Genomic DNA, 24,984 nt, shown 5'->3' with positions numbered 1-24,984 from the left:
GGCTTTCCAAATAAGTGGCAAATGGCTTATGTGCACGAGGTGGACTGTATGATGGGCTCTAATTTGTGCTGCCACTGGTTTAAGAAAGGTTCCTATAAATATCATGAAACTGTGGCACAGGTCTCCCCCCACCACCCCCAACCAGTGCTTAACTACGTTTCATGGAGATACGGGAACATTTTTGGACCAGGTCCTAGCCACGCTACATTTCAGAGTTAAATATATTTAGTTAGGAGCTGGGCTACATTCAATAGAATCTCTTTTTAATTGTCCCATCTTTATCTCCCAAGGCCTTTCCTTTTAGTTCCCAAAATACCATCCAATTAAAGGAACTATTACAGATTCTTATGTGTAATGGGGAAAGAGAGGATAGCGCTCACCTCTGAAACCGCAGTCCAGCGGAGTTCACTGGACCAGGCTCTTTAATCCCTCCAGCTCAGCCCTGCTCAGCAGAAGCACTCGGTCAAGGCCTACCTTCCTCATACCATGCCCTCAGGGTACTAGCTTCTCTAGGGAGGAAGCACTCCCCACAATGAGCACAAGGCTTCTTACTAAGCAGAGTTTTACCTGGCTGAACACCAGATAAGTTGATGTGTGCATCTGGGTGCCTCTGTGTGAAGAACAGGTATCCTTTGTTCGTGACTGTCACCCTGAGCTCTTTGAAAACCTTCCTCATTGGTCACACTGAGCACAGACCATGGGAGGACACACAAGGCCACTACAACCCAGTGTCATTTCACTCTAGAGCAAATTTCTGTGGAGGGACGGTAGGTGGGCATGCCTGCCCTTAACTGTTAACTCACCAAGACACTCTTTTTGCTTTTACAAGCCCATGTTGTCACCCTGCTGAGAAGCAGCTGCAAGTTTATCACTCGTTTCAAGACAGTTCCTTTTGGACCTCAACCGTTTATCCTCCTGCAATCTCAGATCCTACATTCAAGAAGAATTCCAGCTCTGAGCCACAGAACAATTTCTTCTGGCCACTGTCTGCCCCTTTAGATGACAGGTATTAAGGAGGCTGGAATCACAGCTGTCCTACACTCAGCAGCGCCCCAGCACCCAGCAGAGCACCTGGCAACAGTACATCCTTCAGAAATACTAACACTTTTCTGCAAAATAAATGGTATCTTAATGAGAAGACTGTAGAGGACGAGAAGAAGGCAAACTCACCTAGAAAGGCCAAAAAATGGGGAGGTGTGGGCTGGATGCCCAACAGGGTGTGTCTGTGCCTCTGCAGGTCTGCGCAGATTGGGAGTGAGAATGCTAACGGACATAATGCAATGGGAGGCTGTGAGCAGCCGAGGGCAGACCATCCCCTGTGCCACGTGCGATGTGCTCACTCTACACTGAAAAACTAGCTAGTTATCTTCCCAATGCCTGGAGGAATGGCTTTAGCACTGCACAGAAGCACAGTGCATTGACTTAAAAGTGGGCAATGAACTCAGCAATGCCAGTACCTGGTCATCACTAACAAATGTCTCTGCTCCGTCTTGGTTGGGTGCCCAGTGAGATCTGGCATGGCCTGGCATGGCACTCTCCATCCCTAACGGCCAAACATCCAGGAGGCTGTTGGCTAGAAAACAATGATATGTGGATTTAGTTGCTATGCTGTTATTATAGGCATCACTGTCACTCCCTGTCAATGTGACAGGAAAGAGACTGACCAAGGGCTGCACTTGAACACTGGGAAAAATGAAAAATGCTTTGGCTTTCAAGAGAGACACATCAGCAAGACAGATTTGCAAGAACTTTTTCCTGGACAGAGTTCAAAACCTAAGGTTTAAAATCCAAAGAAGCAACAACAAAGGCAGTCCAGAGGAAAATTAATGCCTATTTTAAAAGGCTGCATCTTGCATTTCAAGATGAGAAACAACACACTTCCCAGAAACCATGAAAAACACTAAGATACACCATGAGAATAGTGGACCAGAAAGCCACTGGAGGAGAGGCAGGTGTGAAGGAGCCACACAGACAGGAAGGAGATTAACGAGCCAAGGACCCAGGCGGCCCCTGAAAAACACCTTAGCCAAAGAAAGGACAAAACCAAGCTGGAAGACACACCGTTTATTGGCCAAACAAGAAAAATCTCTCAAACTTGTATATACACATCACACAGCCATACAAAGGGTTACAAGTTCTCAGGATTTCACAGTGATCAAGCCTTGGAAATGGCTGAACCAGAGATGTGGCTTAAAATCAAACCACATCAGGACATCCCAATGAGCTGTCATGCCTCTCCTTCCAACGAAAGGACAAAACTGGGGCTGGGGTTGTGGCTCAGCGGTAGAGCACTCTCACCTAGCACATGTGAGTCCCTGGGTTCATTCCTCAGCACCACATACAAATACATAAATAAATAGAAATATGTCGAGAGAGAGAGAGAGAGAGAGAGAGAGAGAGAGAGAACGAACAAACAAAATTGTTATATTTTTGCTGTTATCTGTTTTAGAAGGTAAAACTCTTTGCCCTGTGTAGGGGGGCAGCCACATCACCCACATTCTCAGTGTGGGTTGCACACTGGACTCACTTAGGAGCTCTGAGACGCTGCTACCCAGGCTCCCACCCCTTCTGATTTAATTGTTCTGGGCTGAGGCTGGAATTTTTAATAGTTCTCAGCATGATTCTAAAACACAGCCAAGAGAGAGAACCATGGCTGTATCATTTCTGAGACTAATCCGCAAGCTCTCAATTTCTGGAACAGATAAATGTCAGGAGCCGCTCTAGAAATACACGCCCTTAAGTCCCGAGCAAGAGATACTGAACAATTTTTGCACCCGAATAACTTGGGCTTTACCTCCGCTTGGATAATGAGACAGGTGTGGCTCCAGGAGTAGGCATTACCCAGTGGGGTGGAGTTACACTCACCTCTTCCTTTTTTTTTTTTTTTAATTTTTTAAATTTTTTTTATTGGTTGTTCAAAACATTACAAAGCTCATGACATATCATCTTTCATACATTTGACTCAAGTGGGTTATGAACTCCCATTTTTACCCCAAATACAAATTGCAGAATCACATCGGTTACACATTCACATTTTTCCACAATGGCATATTAGTGACTGTTGTATTCTGCTACCTTTCCTATCCTTCCTTGATATAAAGAGAGCAACTAAGAACAGAACAGGGAGGAAGAGCATGAGGAAAAGATTAACATTAAACAGAGACGAGTGGGGGGAGAGAAAGGGAGAAAGAAGGGAAATCATATGGAAATGGTAGGAGACCCTCAGTGTTACACAAAATTACATATAAGAGGTTGTGAGGGGAAGGAGGGGGGGGACAAGGGAGAGAACTGATCACCTGTTCCTTTGTAATCCTACCCCTTGCCTCATTTGAATGGCTTCTCCCCAGTAAAACCAGGTTTGAGGTGTGCTCTTTCTCTTTCTTACCTGCCTTGCCTCCTTTGTGGGAGCTGGGTCAGGGGAGCCGTCTCAGAACCCCCCCAAAAAGGTATTTCTCTTTGGTGATTATTTCATGCCAGCCCAGTTCACCTGGAGTGACCCTAACTGGTTTAGTCGTGTGTCATGACAGATAATGAGATCGAAGAAACTTAAAATTCAATCGTTAGGTCGGAAAGCACTATCCTAATTTCAAAAACTAAATCATCTCTGCCTGCTTCATTTATCTCCTTTTTAATCAACTGGTATCCCTTTTTTAAACAACTGGATTCTTTTTTTAAAAAATATTCTTTTAGTTATAGATGGACACGATACCTTTATTTTATTTATTTATTTTTATGTGGTGCTGAGGCTCAAACTCAGTGCCTTATATATGCTAGGCAAGCGCTCTACCAATGAGCCCCAGGCCCAGCTCTAACAACTGGATTCTAAAAATGGAAGCTCAGCCCTGGGATGGCTGGAGAGAGAACCATCCACTCGTGTGCCTCCTGTCTGGTCCAGGTTTCAGCACAAGACCACCTGCCACGTGATGATTAATCTCAGACAGGGGCTGCCTGCACTTAAGCACCAGCAGGGCCCCCCATTCCTTGCCATCCTGTGTCTGGAAGGCAAGTAGTGCTATCGCTAAATCACGACCCAGCTTGACAAAGCCATAACTAGTAGAGAAATTCATTCCCTATGAGGCACTTAGGGAGATGATGCCAAAAAGCCCATTATTTCAGATGAGCGCGCGGGCAACCAGAGTATACACAGGACGTGACAGGAAACAGGGCCTTCCATTTATCCAGACTATTCTAAAGGTACGTGGCTTGCATAACTAATTAGGCTACTCTCCCCAACTGCCTCTGAGAGACATGAATCAATGCCTGCGCTTGGAGAAAATCTCATCCTTTCAATGGAGCATCCCCAACGTGGCGGTTCCCCTCAGTCCACACACACACGTGTCTTCAGGGAAACGATGGAAACTCTGGGGTGGCTCTAGTCTGCAAGAGTCGCTGCTCCTTCCCTGCTCTCCAGCAGCACTTCCTACACATGCCCATTCCTGAAGAGCTGGCTCTGGAATGGTGCTGTGGAAGCAAGGATTTGGGCACACTGTGTTCACTGCTGTGTGCCCATGCATCTAGCCAGCACTCCACATGTAGCTGTTGAATAGACAAGAAAACATTTGCTAAGTTGAATGGTCACTGCTATTTCCATGAGTCCCTCTAGGGCAAAAGCATCTACACAGTATTTATCTTGCTATTTACTTCTTTACATATTAAATACACATTATACATTCATTACCAAAAAAAATCATTAAACTCCAGCAACCAGAAATAACTAATACAACCAGAAACATGGCTTCAAAGTTTTCTTTATATGTTCATACAACGGCATGATACTTCTTTTATGTGTTGTTTTTCTGCTTATAATAAAACATGACTGTTTCCAGGTCAATACATACACATGCACTGCTGGTTAGAGTGTTCCATTCATAGATTTCACCAGTGTTGCCCAGTAAGGGCGTGCCAGGGTTTCTGCATTTTTTTTTTTTTTTTAAAGAGAGAGAGAGGGAGAGAGAGAATTTTAATATTTATTTTTTAGTTTTCGGCAGATACAACATCTTTGTATGTGGTGCTGAGGATTGAACTCGGGCTACATGCATGCCAGGTGAGCACGCTACCGCTTGAGCCACATCCTCAGCCCGGTTTCTGCAGTTCTAAACAAAACATGCAGATAGAAGAAACTTCATAGAAACAGAATGACTGGGTCAGAGTTGTAATGAGACCCAAAAACCTAGGACACAGGTTAGTCATCTGTGTGCTCCAGGAGTTGACATTCCAAAGGAGAAAAAGACATGCTTATAATCTGCCCATCGGTATGGTCTAATGTGCACACACACACAGATAGATACACTCGCTCATTTGCACTAATACATGAAATACCGTGTGCATCTTTTCATTTTAACCAATAAAAAGGCACTACACCAACCATATAAAATAAAACTCTAAAGATTAAGTAAACATAATGGAAACTAAACAGGGCAGCTAAAAGAATATTTTGGAGGGAGGGGGTGTGTGTGTGGTATGTGTTGGGAATCAAAGGGTTCATTTTCACAGACACAGACTATGTGTCACTATAAAGCTGAGAGAGATGAGAAATGCTAAATATGAAGAGGCTACAAACCCAAACAAATAAAAATGCTGGCTTTTAAAGCAACGCAGCCAGCTGTTCTTCATGGCAAACAGGAAGAACAGATCGAGAGGGCAGGCTGCTAATGGGCCCTGAAAAGAACAACCAACTTGTGTATCCAGATCAGCTGCCATCTGCAGGAGGACTTGATGGCCACAGGAAGAAGACCCAAGATGTCAGCCACACCAGGACAGGCGCCCACCGGAGGGGAGGCGAGGGGCGGGCAGGGATATCTAAAGCTTCATCGGCTTCATTAAGCCAATGGTTCTCTGGAGAGAACAGGCTTTGGGCTAGAAGAGCTGACTCACCAGAGGAGTGCATCACGACACCTTCACCTTCTGAGGCATCGAAGGGGAGAAAATAACGAGGACACCAGGAACGCAAGGCTCCCGGAGGACAGGCACCTTGGCCTGCTTCTTCATCTCTGTGGTCCCCACAACACTGTGAGACCTATATGTACTCAAAGAGCTTTTCCTGAATTAAGTGGAAAAGAGTCCAAGAAAATGTTTTGTTCTATGGTGCTGGGAAACTGAATGCCAGGTTTTGTGCATGCTAGGCAAACACTCTACCACCGACTGTACCTCTAGTCCTAAAGTGCAAAAAATTTAAGTCACTATGGAAAAAAGCATAATAGCGTTTTGGTTAAACATAAAGACTCCACACACAATGCAGAAGGGAAGACCATACATGATAAGGAGGTTCGTAGGTCTACTGAACTTAGAGACAGAAACTCCAGATTTGAATCCTGCCTTTAGCTATTTGTGAGCAAAACCATCAGGAGTGTTACTAACATCTCTACATTGTTTCTTCATCTACTAAATGGAATTTCTACCGTAGCTTGCTCCTGGGATTGCTGTGGGGCTAATTTTCTCAAGCTGTGTGCTAGCAAAATAAAACTAAAGTGTGTGCTTAAAATATTTTCTCTATACTACTTCGGATATATTTGGAACAGAGCTTATCAATCTCAGCTCTAGTAACATTTTGAGTGGGATTCTTTGTTGTGGGGATCTCCTGTGTGTTGTTGGATGTTTAGCAGTATTTCTGGGCAGCTGACAGTATCATCCTTCCCTGCTTATGTGGTGACAATCAAAAATATCTCCAGAGACAAAAATCAAGATGTCCTTCATTAGGTGAATGAATAAAGAAACTGTGGTGCACCCTGACCATGGAATTTATCCAGCAATCAAAAGAAATGAGCTATCAAACCAGGAAAACACAGAGGAATAAAAGCAATACAACTACCATATTTTACAGCTCCAACTATGATATTTTGAAGAGGGCAAACTATGGAGACAGTAAAAAGATCAGTAGTTTCCTGGGATTGGGACAGGGAGGGCAGATTTTTTTAGGGCAGTAAAAATTAATACAGTAAAAGAGGATACATGTCATTATACATTAAACTCCATAGACTGTACGAAAAAGGGTGCACTCTAATGCATACTATGGGTTTCAGTTAATAATAATGTATTGCTATTGGCTTATTAATTGACAATTGTAGAATGTCAATAATGGGAAATCACGGTGGCAGTGTATGTGGAGGGGGAGTTAGGGGCTTATGAGAACACATGAATAATTGTAGCTCAACTTTTGTGTAAATTTAAAACTGCTCTTCAAAAGAATGTATTGAAAAACGTTTCTGAGCAAATGAAAAACTATTTGTAGAAATTGCCTAATGGCCCCCAGAGAGGGAGGGCAAAAATCACCCCAACCCCATTAAGAAACTTATTAAGGATATAGCTTCTTACTTCATTTCGTTAGGAAAAAAAAGTCTGCTAGGCTTTACAGAACTAAACATATATTAATCTTTTACGGTATTCAGAAAAGACCATCTCTTATTTTCTGAATACATTTCTTATTTCTCTGATACATTTTAAAGTAGGAATAACTAATCAGTTTCCTGAGAATCATCTGAAAATACTACCTATCACCCCAAAAGTGGAACATCATTTCCCTCCTCCCTTGCTTCTTCTCTAAGCCTGCTACTGTAACACTAACATACTGGAAGAATACAGTAAAAATGATTTAGCCCATAAATCTGATCAAGTTCTGGTACAGTCTCACATAATGACAGGTCTGGGCCAAAGTGACTTCTGTCAGTCGGCCCTCCCCAACTTGTATTTATACAACCCGTGATCTCCAAGCACCAAACCCCCTGTCCACAGGGTGTCCATACATGACAATCTCACTTTCCATCTCCACTTTGTTCATATGTTTGTTTTCAATTTGATGCAAGAAGTGTATTAGCTGGATGATAATCTCACCTGAACTACACCAGCTACTGCCTAATTAGGCTCCTGTCTTCTACCTGATACCCCAAAGTCTATTTTCAGAGCACAGCCAGAAGAATTCTTGTTAAATGTGAGCCCATTCAGTTCATCTGTCTTACTTAAAACTATCGGGGGGGAAAAAAAAAGAAAAAGAAAACCACCTCCCTATTTTATTTACTGACTCCTTACAATGGTCATTAGACTGTATGATCTGGCCACCTTCCCAAACTCTTCTTCCTTCCATGCCTCAGCTACCTCAGCCACAGGATCTCCTGGTTGTCTCCTGAACCTGACAGCCATGCTCCTACCTCAGTCCCTTTGCACTGCTGGCCCCCTTATCTACATAGCTAACTCTGTCTCAGCTTCCAAATATATTTGCTCATGGAGGCTATCCTCAAGCTCCCATACCTCCATCATTCTTATTCCACCTGTTTTCATAGCATCTGGGACACGCCATATATTTGTTTATTTCTTGACTGTCGACTCCCAATAGAAAATAAGTTCAATGGGTTTACCCTTTACTCTTGTTTGCACTGCTCTATCCGCAGCATTCAAATAATCCCTGCACATTGTAGATACTCAATAACAATGGATGATAAGAATGAATGAATAAATCCATCACTTAATCAATCACTCCATTTAAAAAAAAAAATCTCTGTTTTATAAATGAAGAAACTAAAGACTAAGTCACCCTGGCCTCAAGTTCAGATTGGAACATTTGGGTCCTCCTCTCCTAGCTGAAGCTTCTTATCCACAGTCCTCATCCCTCCCCAGACATTCACTCCATGTTCTTTACAGCACCTACCAAAATTAGGGCAAGCCATGAGCTGTCATCACAACTACGACTCTGGGATCAGAAAGATCTGAATCCGAATTTCCTGTGGCCACCAAAGGACTGTGAGACCTTCAGCAAGAAAGTTAACCTAGTTAAATCTTAAGTTTCTCACCTGAATAGTAGAGACAATACCACCAACTTCCTAGAGTTCTGGGGAGAATTAAGCATTGAAAGGCCTTGGCAAAGAGCAAGCACTCCCTAGGTGTCAACTTTCATGTGAAGTATTATTACTTAGTGAGTCACTCACTTTCAAGGATTTGCTGACTTCTATTTATGCAAGTCATTATAAACGTACATCATAAGGGACTCCTGTTTTTCATACCCTTCTCCCCACACCGTCAATCCCTTCAGACTTTGATAAATGTTTTGCTCTTTTTAAAAGCTACAAAATAAATTCAAAAGCAAAAGCCAAACCTCATCCATTGTTGTCAGCTCCAAGCCCCCAAAGGATCCACATGGTCAAAGGTCTGAGCAGAGGTGGTCATTCATTCCTTCTTAAATTTATTGCTCCAGAGACCAGGAGAGAGAAGTCAATATCCTCAGGAATAAACCCAGGTTTTGCATAAGATTAAATGGAAGGAGCTACTTCTGTCAAGTATATTCCAATGAACCACACACTCCCTTAGGACTCCACCCACCCTCCTATAAGTTACCGTGTTGTATTCACCATCTCTATTTTTTCCGTATGGATTTTTCTCCTTGAAATCAAGGAGCCAAGTGGGACTAGAAATGCAGAACTCACTGCACCCCTCAGCACCTCTGCACTGGGGATTCCTCAGCCTGGAGCATGTGTGCCTGGCTCACTCCTGGCCTCCGCTCTTCTCACGTCTCAGAATGCAGCTCTCGGGTGGTTTCTTCCCAGGGCATCTCTTGGCAGTCCTCACCAAGCCCTCCCTACCCCACCCACTCTTTTAAGTCGCCCTACATGTTTCCTTCCTAGCAGTGATGCTTCCAGGAACTTACCTTGATATCTGTTTGCTTTGTCTCTTTCTAAAATGAATATAGTAAATGTTCAGGAAATATTATTTAACTAATTAAAGATCAAATTTTAATCTGATCTTGTGGCTCACTTATTAAAGAGGGTCCTAAAATAAAAGCCACTGACTTATGGGCACACCTATTGCTACTGCATCAGCAACAGGCTCCAGGATTTTAGTGCAAGCCATTCCAAGGAAACCAGAGATATCTGCTCCCATCTCCAACAGCTCAAAAGGGTCTAGAAGCCCCGAGCAATATGGTAACATCTTCACTGTCACGTGCCTCTAGTTTTTCTCCCCAGCACCCAATAGGTAACCTCCTCTTCTGATAGAGCACTGCAAGGTGTGTGTACAGTCACCTACAATTTAAATGTGTCCCTTTTACCTCTCAGCTCATCTTCTAACAGCCTTATGAGGTAGGAGGGAGTGCTGAGCACTTCTATCTCCCAATTCCCATGCTCCAATTTGCCAGAAAGAAACCAAAAGCCTCAGGAAACTCAAAATCAGCCCTAAGACACAAGGAGTTAAGTGGTAGTGCTGGAATTCTACGACAGATATCTCTGGCTCCAAAGTTCCTACCCTTTCTCCTGCAGTAAGCTGTTGCCCTTCGTAATACATTGAGTGGATTTAAAAAATTAAAAACCACATTAGTATTAAAATACACTTGAGAGAACAACTCCTGCACAGCGTCAGGAGCTGCTTCCTCCCTTACAAGTAGTCTCCATTTCCTGAAACACAATTAACTTAAGAAATATTCACATTTTAAAACCAATAACTCAAATTTTCTGCTGGCAATTCATTCTAAAATTTATAATGCTATCACAGGCTCTTTCAGTTATTACAGAAATATTTAAAATACATACAACTCTCCACCTTTATTGGTGTGTATTGGATACTGGTGAACAAATTCAAGGGCCCGTTCACGCAGATGAGCACTCTACTGCAGAACCACACCATGGCCCTCACTATTCATCCTAATAAGCATTATACATGCAGCTTCAAAATTACACTCCAAACTTGAAGAATTTCCTTAAGATGTCACAGTTGTCCAATTTAAAAGTGTTTTCTCCCGTTGAATTATAAAACTAAGATCCTCAACTCCAAACTAAAAAAAAATCCAACCCAAGATCAAAATGAGAAATCTAAACATAGACAAACCCAAATTTATTATAATAAAATATAAATCAAGTAGACTAGAATCAAGTTTTACATTTTTGATTCTATGTTTCTGTACCAAAAAGAATTCCCTTTATAATAAAATACAGATGTTCTTTTGAAAATAACTGCGGCACTATAAGCAAAAATTGGTAAGTGTAAGATATTTTGATAAAATAGCATGTGGTCAAGATTATTAACATGAATATCAGGGAAGAAAGGAATTCCAAACACAGATAATCCAGAATCACTGTATAGTTTCTCAGCAATAGATGGAGTTTTCTGACACGTATACTTTTGGCAGATATGAAACAGTTTCATCCTCTGGCCACATCACCTAACCAGCAGTGGGTGTGCAGAGTGAGGGTGACACACCTATAACCACCAGGGGTGGGGAAGGAAAGGGAGCCGGCTGGAATGAAACCAAAGGTACTCACATGCGACTAGCCCATAGGTGAGAAGTGACCATGGTGGCCCTGGGATTTCAGTACTCTGTTCTTTCATTAACATGCCCTGAAGCCCCACTATGCATCAAGGAGTCAGTTTGCTGGAAAGTGGGATTATCCACTTGATAATCTTTGCAGTGCCCATACTATATTCAAAATCATAATGTGTGCTTTGCACCAGAATTCCTACTTCTGAGAAATTCGGTGTTGGGGGTGGAATGGTAGGCAGAGAGAGGGGTAAGCACATCATTTCAACAGAATTAGTATCAAGAAAGAGGTGTGTGACTTCTTATAAAATAACAGAGAAGTACTAACCCAGCCCTGACTGACTGAGATGGTGGAAGAGGAGGAGAGAAGACTTCAGGCGCTGGGCCACTAGACTGACCTGGACACTGGATGAACAAGCAGACACCTGACTAACCACAACAGACACACCACGGAGGAAGCACAGAACACAGCCGCTGTGCTGCTGGGGACGAGGCAAGATAAGCAGTGAGGCCCTGGGAGAGGAGGGGCTTTGCCAGCAAACCTGTGGGTTGTACCATGGCCCGGGCTCTACCACGCAAGCCCCGCCAAGGGGCTCTAGGTGGGAGTGGCACTGTCAGGGAGGGAGTTCTGACACTGAGATGTATCCGGAATTTCCTGGTGCCTCAATTCTGGCTGAGGAAGGAAATGGAGAAAAACTCAAAGCAAACAGAAATTGTGCCTAAAGGATTGAAGCAGGAACAGATTTTGTTTCCTCTAAGACTAGACTTTAACCCTAGTGAACAAGGTCACTGCCACATGGACCCATGGCCTTGTCCACAACAAAGAAATCTGTGCCCAGGACAACTTACCAGGTTCAGTTGAAAATCTCTAAAAAATCCAGTATTCAGCAAGAGCCTTCAGACATTGTTATGGAGTTAACGGAAGGCCAATCCCAATCACAGACAATGGCCAAACAGAAGTTCTTTTTTAAATTGCAATAAACCAACTGTCCAGTTCCCATGGCAGGAAGTCCAGTTCTACAATGTACTAGGCACACTGACTTGGCACACCAGCCTACAATTTCTTTGTGTCAGATTCTACATCTGCAAAGTGGAGATGTTCATGTCTATCATAGTGGATTGTTTTGTGTGTGGAGGGGGAGAGGTGCTGAGGGTAATTAAATGATGGAATAAATATGAAAGAACTTACAGAACTTTATAAACTAATTCTCTAAAAATCAGAAATAGCTTGCTATACACTCAGATGATAGTACTGTGGAACAGAAATTTATCAGGCGGAAGTAGCTTTACTGCACTAATGAAAATTAAAGGCACTGCTTTAATTAGACAAGACAGATTAGCCTATACCACTTATTTCTAATAACATAAAACCACATACCAACCTCTCCTTGACCCCAAGAGTCATACAGTAAATACCAGGACAGACGGGGTGAAGAGTGTCAACTTCGTGGTGATGAATGTGTCACAGAGCAAATTAACCACAAAGGCAATTAAGTCATAAAGCAGTGGTGGCAATATTAACTAGACAGAAGGCTGAGCGGATCATCTCTGCAAAGATTTCATTAGCCAAACCACAAAGTCCTGCTGAAAAACACACCAGCAATCTAGTTAAAAACGGGTCACACTATTTATGGATTCCATCACTTAATCATAAATTCTTTGGAAGGAAAAAAGGTCTGAAAGCTTTTTTGACCAGGCAGGCTCAACAACAGGACCTTTGACATGTCAAAGAAAACAGTCGGTTTAAACTCTGCCCACCCTCAACTGAAATTTTCTTAATCGTCTGGCTGCAGAAACCATCCCATTTCCCTAAGCCTTTGAGCTTTCCTATAAACGAGCTTCACGGGACGCCAATGTGTGTGTTAACACCTTCCTAGGGAACACACCATGCTTTGGGGCGAGGCAACCTGAGCCAGAATCACCAGGAGGGACAGCTTTTCCTTGGTGAGGACAGCCGTTCTGTGAACCCGCTAGCTTGGACTGCCGGGAATGTGTGCCAGGGCCTGACCCGCAGGCCTGGGAAGTGAAGTGTGTTCCCTGCTCTGACTACGCGCCACGCATGCAAAACAACCAAATACCCACTGTGGTGATCTGATTGGTGTAGTCGCCCATCAGGTCTAAATCATCTTCCTGTACTCTGCTCTACTTTCAATTTTTCCTCCAGTGGCCATATTTTGTAAAACTAGGAAAAGCTTTTCTCACACTCAGAAATTCTTTAGAAAGTCCTGCAACATAAATGTAAAACAACAATGGCCGATCCTATCACCCAAAGTCAATCTCCACTGACATTGCCTTCTGTCTCCTTGTAGCCTTTCCTCAAGGCATATGCATTTTCTACTTGCTAAACCGCTATTGTTAAAAGGCATACTAAGCAACGGTCTATTACAGGTTATTACTACCGAAGAAAAAGTGTTAGACCAAGGAACATAAGCCAAGCTAGACTGCTAAAATGTATTTTCCATAATAAAAAACAGCCCTAGCCTAAAATCAACAATTTTTTTAGAACACTGGTAATTGAAATATGAGCCATAAGGATTTGCACTGTACTCCTTCTAAATGGAGAGATCCAAATTCAGTCTGGAACATGTACGTGCAAGTACATTCTTGCTTATTCACTTTACTATGTTCTCACTAAACACCCCCACCATAAAGATAAAAGTGATGTGCCTGTGGAGGTTGGCTGCCACTCCCGCAGGACATCTGCAGCTGAGCCCCTGGCCTTGGTCACTGATGCCCCATGTAAAGAGCTTGAACACTTCTCAAACCAGAAGCCAACTTCATCCAACACACGTAAGTAGAAGATGTCACTAAGGACGAAGGGGAAAAACACATTTGAAATTTTGGTTTAAAAACAAACATTCAACCTGTGCCTACTCCCAGAGGGCCCTCTCTCCCCTTGATATGGAATATCCTCTGTACTGGGGATGTGTCCAGTCCTAAGACATATAGTTTGCCTTACTTAACCACACCAAACAATGTTTTAGTCCTAGATACCCTTGCACACATGGTTACAAGGCTACTGGGCAGAAGAGCAGGGCTCTGTTTGACAGACTTCAGTTTTCATCAGTCTCTTCAAGATATGTCATTGCACCAATAAGCCAAAGACTAGTATGTATAGGTCCTGGCACCCAACAACCCGTGGATAAATACAAGTAGTATCAATGAGAACATTAGTGTCTGAATCTCTGGTTTACCCAAAAAGCCCCAGATGCTCACGGATGGAGTCGATATTATTCATCTTTAGAAGTCTCTCTTCTCATTCTGCCTTTACCTAGCCAAGGGGGGGGTGAAGTTTTCCCTTAACAGAATGATACTCCAATTCTCTTCCTGGAGCCATGATCTCAGTTTTAAGGAACAGGAAAATAAATACATGGAACCCAGAGTCAGAATGGAATACGATGGTGTGATTTAAAAAATTTATAGTACCTGTGACCCCTGGACATTTGCTTCACCTAGCTAAGCCTAGCCTTCTTATTCACAAACTGGCAATTAGAGTGGCATCTATTTTATTGTTTCTGATTGAGAATTCAGTGAGAATATGCAAGTACAAAATGCTTTTAGCACAGTAGCTGGTGCGAAGGAAGTTCCTCCAAAGAGGGCAGACATTATAATGAGGTAGCCCCACTCACACCTGGTTCCCTAGGAACATACATCACCATGGTAAGAAAACACGGCTTTGCGAAGACAAAAGAGACCTAGACCTCTGCCCTGGCTACCCAGGAAGACTGCCAGCACAGACCCTGCTGGCCACATCTGTTCACAGGAACCATGCCAAGAGGAAAGCTCGTCCTAACTCTGGCTCCTTCCCAGTTTGGTGCTCAGTGGAGTGACGCTCCCGTCTCTCTCTGCTCTCTGATACTCGCGCAGCCTAGGGAGGAAAGGTGACAGGGAAGAAGGGAGGAGAAGCCACAGAAAGAACAGAGCCCAGTCTTGTCCTCAGGCCCCCCTCCTGGGAGTGAGCTGCTCACCTTCTGCTATTTCTGCATCGCTGCCGAGCAGATGTGCATCTCAGTCCTGGAGCTCAGCATTATGCGGCCTCCTTGCCCACAGCCAGAAGCCAAGGCATCCAACATAAGCTTTAGCCGTAAGGATGCTGGTCCATTTGGCCTCATTCCTTTTAGTTCACAGCTTAGTTCTGAACGCAAGCAGAAAGCGGTGGTGCTACTTACTGGGCTTCCTCCAGCCCCAACAAAGGCGTCATCCCTTCCCCATGGTTGGCAACGTAATTTCTCACACGCTGACTAAAACAAAATCAAAATAAAAACAAATATTCTAGCTCACAGCCAGTTTTGCAGTTTTATTTTTTACCTCTAAATTGATTATTAGTCACAAGGAAGCCCAGGGCCAAAGGAGAAGTAATAAAGGAACAGAAAGATCTACGAAGACCTAGCCTTTTTACCTTATTTCTTGTTGTTTGGATACAGTTCTTGGATATCATAGCTCAGTTTCCTCACAGGATACATGAGAGTGTTTCAGACAGGTTAAACCACATGCAAGAGGTCACAGAACTCTGCAGGTGGTCCACACAGGAACCCACATCATCACTGGTCCAATCCACTAGCTTCACATATGAAGAGACCAAGGCCCAACCAGGTGGACCTGGAAGCGAAGCCGAGATGCAAGCAAAGAGGCTGCCTCTTGTTCAGTGCTCTTTCCATTCTGCCACCTTATTTCCCCGATTTTTCCAGGCTGTAGCTGGGCAGAGGACATGGAAACCCAGGCACCTGATCTTGCCAGCCATCCCGAGCTGAAGGACAAGGACTCCGACTTCTCTTTTTCCATGCCTTCAGGGACTACAAATGGTTGTCATCTCATCTTTAAATAATTCTGAGAAGCCAACACCACTGCGGTGCACTGGCCAAATGGCTCACCCTTCACTTCGCCTGGGTCAAGTTCAGATGGCTTAAGGAGACCAGTCTGTGGACCTCTGGAATTCTGAATAAGAATTCAGTCCCCGTGAGAAGAGATGGCTTTTCCCTTGGAAACAAACAGGCATGGAGAACTACAGACACCTAGGCTCAAACAGGGTTGCCAATGCCCAGCACTATATATTAATCCAACCTGTGACCCTGAGGAAGTCACCTCCCCTTTTAGGACCCTGTGACTGGACTCCATGGATCAGTCAAATTTCTTACTGACATATTTTACTATATCGTGAAAGTAACGGCACTGTCTCTTCTACAACATGACATCTGTACATCAGTAACCAACTCAAATTCTACAAGGAAATAAGCTTTAGTCTTTAGTTTTTGGCCCAGACTAAATAGGCATGTTTATACCTGTATTTAAGAAGATACTGGGTGATCTTAAGCAGCCATGCAACCGAATATTGTCTGGACTACAAGTGAGAAAGATCGACCCTTAACCTGTAGGTCCCTGCTGCATCTTGCATCCTCCCCCACGGTAATACTTTGGACAATGCCAGGGCAATAGTTTGCACACCTGGATCAATATGCCTGAAATAAACTGCAACCCACTCAAAGAAGGTAGCTACCATAGAGGGATTATTCATAGGCATCAAAAGAAAAAAGCCTTAAAAAAGGATTAAACATACCAGCACAGGCCATAAACCAATGCCATGGTATCAGCACAGTGCACCCGAGCAGCAAGCACTCACCCGATGTTAAATCAGCAGAAGACAGACCTCAGACACCCTCTTATATTTTGTTCTCCCTCAACGTTGTGAAATCAAAAGGTTCATTAGGTAACACACACATACACAAACACACATACACACACACACACACACACAATACGCTGACAACACCTAACCCACTGTCAACCTGAACACGAGAGGAGGAGGATAAGAACGAACATAGCAGGCATCATATGCCTCTTAGTGCCAGTGAACACCATCAGTTATGCAGCACTGAAGCCCCACCTACCCTCCAAAATAGGGGGAAAAGACAAGTCAGGCTTGAATCTGCTGAGGCCTTTATCCGTTTTCAGGAAGAGGAGGAACAACAGGTCACACATCACAGTGATGCAGTCAGCCAAACGCCAGCAAAGAAAGTGGGGAAATGCCACAAATGCACAGTTGCTTTGACAAATAAATTCTTTGGAAAAAAAGCAGGAAAGGGAAACGTCAGAGATTTATCAACCAAAACAACTGTGTACTTTCTGCTCTGGCACCAACTGAAGAGACCACTGGGGAAATCGAACACTGATGAAATATTTAATGGTATTAAGGGATTACTGTTCATTTTTCTTTTTTAATATTTATTTTTTAGTTTTTGGCGGACACAATATCTTTGTTTGTATGTGGTGCTGAGGATCGAACCCGAGCCGCATGCATGCCAGGCAAGTGCGATACCGCTTGAGCCACATCCCCAGCCCTACTGTTCATTTTTAAGTACGACATGGCACTGTGGTTATGTTTAAGAATCTTCATCTTTTAAAGCAGTATACTGAACTGCTGCCAGTAAACTGATGTGCCTGGGACTTGCTTCAGAATGGCCCACTGGGAACAATTGGGAAATGAGCAGGTCATCCATGGAATGAGGTCAATAAGGCCATCATTGTTGAACCTGGCGCTGAATTCAAGGGCGTTCATCATGCCTGTGCCATCTCTATAGTCTGACAATTTCCGTGGTTAACAAAAAGAAAAAACACAACTTTTTGGTTTCGTATTGCAAAAGGGGGGGGGCAACTTAAAAAAATCAGAGGGGCTGGAGATGTGACTCAGTGGTAGAACACTTGCCTGGCATGTGTGAGGTCCTAGGTTTGATCCTCCGCATCGCATATAAATACATAAATAAAAGATCCATTTACAACTAAAAAAAAAACTTAAAAAACCATAGATACAGGTACAGGTGTATAAGCTCTGCCAAAATCACAAAAGGAAGAAAATAGAGAACCTCACAGGGCATCAGCAACAGCCACAGGCAAGCAAACCCTTAAACACATCTAAAGATGAGATAAATGTGACCTCTCCACAGAATCACGTCTTTTAAAAACATTCAGCTGTTCGCTGTTTCTAGACTTAAGTGCCAATCCTCCTACATGAACCCCTAAGCCTTCCTGAGAGACTGCCTCACAGCTGGGATAAGCTCTCCTGAACTGCTCAGTCTGGGACAGTCTGAGGACAGGCCCCTGCAGGGTGTCTTAACAAGCCCTCCAGGTGATTAAGAACCACTGGCTTATCCATTTGAGAAAAGTGGAGATTTGAATTACAATTGGATAGAGCTAGAAGAAAACTACTCAATTTCACAAAACAGGGAACTGGGGCAGGCAGGAAGGAAGGGCCCAGTACTGCTCAGGTGACAAACTCTACCCTGGACACTTCATATACATCATCTCTTTGAACCAACCAGTACAGGTGACCACTACTCTTACTTCAATTTGTAGCAAGGGAAATTATTCATAGTAGCAACTCTTATGTCCCAATGTGGGGATCTGAATTCAGATCCCAAAGCCTATGCTCCACCACTTTGAAAACAAGGCCCACCACAGATACTTTCCCCCCTGAAAAGAATGGCTTGTTTGCCATCAATCATAGCCTGGAGTTCTGGATTTGAGTTTGCCTCTGATTCTCAACCAAATGAGATCAGGGAATGCCACCAGATGTTCACTCACCTACAGTTGAGCCAATCCCAGCTAAGTGACAGCTCATTAAATTATGAAGTGACTTACAAACAAAGGCAAGAGGACAGAGAAGCAAGCACATACCTGCTATGAGCAAGTGAGAACTGGTGGGGTTTTAATCCTCCTCCCTGAAGAGTGTTAATGGGTTTTCATGGAAGAACCCGGAGCAGAGACTACACTGAAGGACTGGGGGTGGAAGAGCAGATAATTTAAGTAATTCTGGTGGGTCCCCAAAATAAAATTTATCCTCGGCCTTCACCAAGATAACCTTATAATGAAACTTTCACAAGGGCCACCTGATCACCTCCTTCCCTCAGCCTTGCAGCCCCCACTCTCAGTGAGATCACATATAAAATTAGCCCTCCTTCCCAACCTCCTGCCTTAGAAAGGAAATTGCTATTCTGCTTTGCAATAATGGGTCAAAGAAAACTTTTTGAAAATTAATTTATTTTATTTATTTATTTTAATTAGGTATATATGACAGCAGAATGCATTTTGATTCATTGTACACAATTATAGCACAACTTTTCATTTCTAGTTGTACTCAATATAGCGTTGCACCATATGTGCAGTCATACATGTACCTAGGGCAATGATGTCCATCTCATCCCACCATTTTTCCTGCCGCCATGCCTCCTCCCCACTGCTCCCTCCCCTTTGTTCCATCAAAGTTCCTCCATTCTTCCCATGCCCCACCCCCATTATGGATCAGCATCCACTTATCAGAGAGAACATTCAGCTTTTGGTTTTTCGGGATTGGCTTACTTAGCATGATATTCTCCAACTCCATCCATTTACCTGCAAATGCCATAATTTTATTTATTAATGCTGAGTGATATTCCACTGTGTATATTTACCAGTTTCTTTATCCATTCATCTACTAAAGGGCATCTAGTTTGCTTCCACAGTTTAGCTACTATGAACTAAGCTGTTGTAAACATTGATGTGTCTGTGTTACTATGTATGCTGATTTTAAGCCCTTTGGGTACAGACCAACCAGTGAGGATGTGGGGAGGGGGGGTAGAAGCACACTCATACATTGCTGGTGGGACTGCAAATCAGTGTTAACCAATCTGGAAAGCAGTATGGAGATCCCTTAGAAAACTAAGAAAACTGTTTTAAACTAACACCTTCATGCAAATTTACTACAGGGTCATCTGTACATTAACAGACTAGCCTTGTGGTATTCTCAAGTTACGGTTATATTGCTAAATGAAGGAGGTGCAATTTGAAAACGGGAAGTTCCTTTTGGTGACAGAGCTCGTAATCAACATCCTCACAGAAAACCAGAGGTTTGACTAAAGGTTAAAAAAAAATATTAAACTTCACTGTTAAATCTATCAGTCCCAGAATATTTAAGGCATATGAATTTTTATCTTAGACACCATATACTTTCTGTGTAAACATCTCAAGGCCTTTCACACATGAGCTCTGACCACTGCAGCAGTCTTTGCAGAGGGAAAAAGGTAGGAATCCTCCCCTGTGACTGGGCCTGGGAATGCCACCTCTCAGCTTCTCTGATGGCCTGGAGATCACTGGCTTCTCCCCACCCCCACTCCTACAGTCCACCCCTAGGTGGGCAGGCAGCTCAACCACCACTCCTTCAGTGTCACAGGAAGTCAATTTGAAAATGGAAGAACTGCATGTAAATGCTAATTATCAATAGAGGTTAGAGTGAGTCACACTCAATTTGGTTAGAGAGCATCTTTCAGAAAACAGCCATCTGTAAGGCTCTGGCTCTTACTCTGTCTCCTCACTTCCCACACACAAATTCTACTTGGTGGGCAAAAACTTTCAGGCTACAATATCTTTGACTTCATTTTTTTAACCTCCACATCACTTTTTATAAGGGTCACAAAACAGCTTAAAAAGAGGAGAAAGAGAAGGGCAGAAGGCCGGTTAAGCACCAGCTGTATAGCCAGACATGGTGCTGAGCTTACTGCACCCGAGTTTATGCACTACCTTTTACAACACTGCCACATGGGTATCACTGTGCCCATTTTATAGAGGAGAGAGAACTGAAGTTTGTAGAAGTAACAAATGGTCCCCAAACTTCATTTTATTCCCAGTTATACCAGGGGAGGCAGAGGTTCCACAACATGCAGTGATGCTCAAGGTCAACAGAGCTGACACCCACACTGAGAACCAGACACGAGGCCTGCCTGGCATCAAGGCCTGGGCAAGCTTCTGCACTAGGCACACTGCACTCCCAGTGGCACCTGTGAGGCAGGACACGCGTGAACCTGATGGATCTGGCCAGGATGGAATCGCTAAGGAACACTGTGACTGATGCTCACGGAGAGAGCTGTGTCACAGAGGATACCAAGTATTAAACAAGCGAAGACTGGTTCAGATGTGGTCAGGATATGCAGACAAGGGTTTCAGCCACAACAGATTAACATCTTGAACTAGGTCTTGTTAAAGGCCAAGATTGAACATTTGTTTGCTTGTTGTGAACTTGTAAACTTAACCCCAGGTCTTCACAGTTGGCTGAGTGGCCTAAGTCTAGGTTCCCAATTTGTAAATAAGTGATAAGTCACATCTGCATCCTTGTTTCATCATGAGGACCAACAGAGAAAATGTGTGCAGAATCCTCTAAATAATAAAACCCTATGCAAATGGAGGGAATGCTGATATAGCTGGGGAGGTGTAAGTTTTAAGGAAGAAAAGCATCGAGCAGCCCCAAACAAGGCTGGTCACATGGGAAGATCATTCTAGAATTTACAAAATAGAGAAGAAACGAAGTAAAGAACATTCTGTGAATACTCCCCAGAATGGTTAATCCCTCTGTATGTAACCAAGAGAGATCAGATGAAATAATGATTGCGCACAGTCAGGGATCAGAGCTGAGATCAAGGAACAGAAAAATGAAACTGGGTCCCAGGAGGAAAGAGCCAGAACTGGGGTCTAAGGCAAGGGGCATGTCTCAGAACCAGGACTACCTCCAAAGAACATTCATCCCAAGGACAGTTGCATCACATAAGGGAGAACCTACAAGCCAAGCAGGGCACAGGCCAGGGCCTCTGCTTCTCCCCTTCTCCAGAGGTCACTCTAGATCAGACAGTGCCAATACACAGGTGACTCTGTTCCCCAGCTGTGGGTCCCCTTGGGGTGTCTGTACCAAAACACACCCATTAGCCAGGGCCCCCACCAGCCAAGGTCAGTATACCGAGACACTCTTCCAGGCCCACACGTGGCCTACCTGACAGGAAGCTTTCCTTCAGTGTACGGCACAGTGAACAATGGGAAAAAGCAAATCCCGCAGCACTGAGCACCCAAACCGGCTCACTCACCTCCCGCCCGTCCCTCACTGCCACTCTCCCTGACTCTCAAGCTCGGGCCTCTTTGTTTCTTGCTACTCTCAGCTACAGGCCTCCTTCCTCCCACTGGTTTAACGCCTCATCTTCCACTCGCTGTAGCCAACCCTGCAGCTCCATGAAGGACCAACTAACTCAGCAGCTACTCTGTGGCTAAGACAGAAAAGATAGTTCTGCCTTTTCCACTTAAAAGGGATCATTCCCCTTCCTCAAGACCTGTTCTCAAAGAATGCCAGCCCTTTCACCAGTCCGTTTCCATCCACAGACCCACCAGGGACCACCAACGTACCATCCGTCATCACACCGGTCTCCTCTGAGATGGTTCATGCCAACTCTCCCTCTCCGTGGAGCTCAGGAACACTAATATCCCAATGACCTTTTCATCTAACCCCAACTCTCTCCACTCCAACATCACTCCAAGCAATTTTGGAATCTTTTTCAGTGACATTCGGTCCTGACTTCCGCCTCCGGGCTGCACCGAGCTTTCTCTTTCCCCTCCAAGTACTGCTGGCCCCAACATCCACTCTCCCCTTCTCCTTAACATCAGAATCCTGGTTTATAGCAAGACATTTCACCTCTGGGAATATTTCCCAGCCTTTCTTGCTGTCAGACATGATCAAAAAGTTCTAGCACTATGTGGGTTCTCAGAAAGAAGTGGCTCAGTTGGGATGGACTGATTTTGCCTTTCCTCTTCAGAATCTGCATTTCCAAAACGATAGCTGGAACCTTGGCAGCAATCTTAAGCTAAGGAGTGCCCCTGAGGATAAATGCCATGTGCTGAGGAAGGAGGGACAGGAAAAGAGGTGGCCTGAATCCCAAATGGCAACACAGACCTGGTATTCCAGGCCTCTGGAACCCTTTTAGGTGACAGAAAAATGAACGATCACACTTAGGCCTGTTTATTTGGAGTTCTTACCCCCTGTAATGTGCAACTCAACCTGATCCTAGTTTATACCACTTACAATGGAGTGATGAACAAGGTCTCTAGCACAATTAAGAAGGGTCTAAAGAGATTGAAAGGCCAGTGTTTCCTGACCTCAGTGTAGGATGTCCTACTGAATGCTCCAGGCCCTATCATGTGATACACTATATACCTTCAGATGGACTCCTATTTTGCTTTTGTTTCCTGATCTTCACATCTTCTTTCACTTCTCTATAAAGTCTATAATGTAAAATTTTAGGAAAGTACCACACATATGCTGAAGAAAAAAAAAACTCAAAAAACATGCAGAAGCAGTTAATTTCTTCTCATATAATTAAAAAGAAAAAGGTACTTGAGTGAGTGAGGGTTCATTTACTCTTCACTTACATTACCCAAAACATCACAGATAAAGTCATACAGCTAAAATGGTCATGGTATTCCCCTTTCTCAGCCAAAATCTGGCAAGAAAGAATGCCCTTGGGCTGGGCCAGGGCCCCCACCAGAAGATTTCCATGGCTCAGTGACAGAGTACTCGCCTAGCTCATGAGGCTCTGGGTTCGATCCCAAGCACAACATAAAAATGAATAAATAAATAAAATCAAGGTATTTTTAAAATGACACCATGTTTTAAAAAAAAAAGAAGAAAGAAAGAAAAAGAAAAAAGAATGGCCCTTGCAGAAGGGGAAAAAAATGTCGATGATAAACCAAAACACCACAATACCCCATCAGGGTTTGCAGACACCGGAGGAAAGGGCTGAACTGACCTACTGAACTTCTGTTGAGTGTCTGTGATTCCACCCTGGGGTCCTTCAAAGAAGTGGCTGGACCTACCCTGTGAATGAGAATGAGCCCATGTCCCCTGTGAAGGTTTTTCACAACTTCCTCCCCACGTGGAAAGGCCAAGGCCACCGGGATGCACCATGCACTGGACCCTGAACAGGTGCTCAGCTGATACCTCCCACAGCCCACTGTACTTACAGCTTGTGAGCTTTGGAGGCCTGAGACTCTGCTGCCACCCCGTCTGTGTCACGGGTGCTAAGGATGCCTGGGCCATAACAGATGTTCACTGGATGGTCACTGTGTGGATAAATAAGGGAGCTGTCCAGGAGGCCCCACACCTGCTCCCAAGACCTCCCTGCTGTCCTTCAGACATCTCAGCACTGGCAACTGCTAACCCAGGTTACAGGTGGCTTCAGAGCAAACAAGGACCAGGTACTAAGGCAGGAAAGACCCCGTGACACAGGTGGAGGGGGGCACAGAGGGGAAGCTGAGGAAGGGGAGGTGAAGAAATGGTTGCTGCACCATTAGACACTTTTCAGAAATGGCTAAAATAAGGAACAGGAAACTCTTTACAAATGGGTATACAGAAACCACCCACTGACAGAGTTTCTATGACAAGACAAAAAGGAAAGCACTTAATAGTGTTTGGGAATCCGTGGACCAGATGGTGTTTTTCTGAGGAGCAGCTCTTGCCCTGCCGTGGGGCTTGGGGCGGGGGTGCAGGAGCGGCTGCTGCTCGCCAGGCATGTTTCTGCACAGCCCTGGGCAGCCCCTCTGGTCCTCGGAGCAGTGTGCATTGCAGGTGCCATGACCTAGCCAAGTGCAACGCGGAGAATGAGAACGAGCACGGTCGAGGTGTGCCAGCTCTGCACACCACCAACACCGCATCCTGGCCAACCCTGCCAGCCAGGCAGCGAGCCCTGTCACCTCCTTCACACAGAAAGGGTTCCTTCCTCAAGGCCCTAAAGCCGACCTGTGTCAGCTGGGCTCAGCACTCTACTCACATGACTTCAAGTAAGGACCAGATTATGTGAAGAGGCCTCTGCTCCCCGATTTAGAAATAAGACACCATCAGTGGAAATGCCAAAGGGGACGGTCAGGAAGAAAGACCAGCAGGACACAGCAGTGGGGCCCACAGGGCTCCCTGG

General features: G+C 44.3%; 1 protein-coding gene across 8 annotated transcripts in view; it reads right to left on the bottom strand.

The window, feature by feature from the left end:
- Window positions 1–24,984, bottom strand: part of Asap1 (ArfGAP with SH3 domain, ankyrin repeat and PH domain 1) — a 330,593-nt gene that overhangs the window by 196,166 nt on the left and 109,443 nt on the right. Inside the window, exon 4 of one of the 8 annotated variants that reach the window (XR_013423781.1) lies at window positions 15,202–15,474. The exons of 5 other annotated variants lie outside the window; for them this stretch is intronic. Coding sequence is in view for 2 of the 3 variants with exons in the window: in XM_078016712.1 (XP_077872838.1) it covers window positions 4,342–4,536 (195 nt within the window). In the remaining variant the exon portion in view is untranslated. 2 more of the 8 variants (XM_078016712.1, XM_078016713.1) reach the window with 2 other exon arrangements.

This window comes from Ictidomys tridecemlineatus, chromosome 7, assembly GCF_052094955.1.
Source record: "Ictidomys tridecemlineatus isolate mIctTri1 chromosome 7, mIctTri1.hap1, whole genome shotgun sequence".
NCBI classification, from domain to species: domain Eukaryota; kingdom Metazoa; phylum Chordata; class Mammalia; order Rodentia; family Sciuridae; genus Ictidomys; species Ictidomys tridecemlineatus.
The sequence above is the reverse complement of the archived record's forward strand: the minus strand, read 5'-3'. Positions and strand labels throughout refer to the sequence as shown.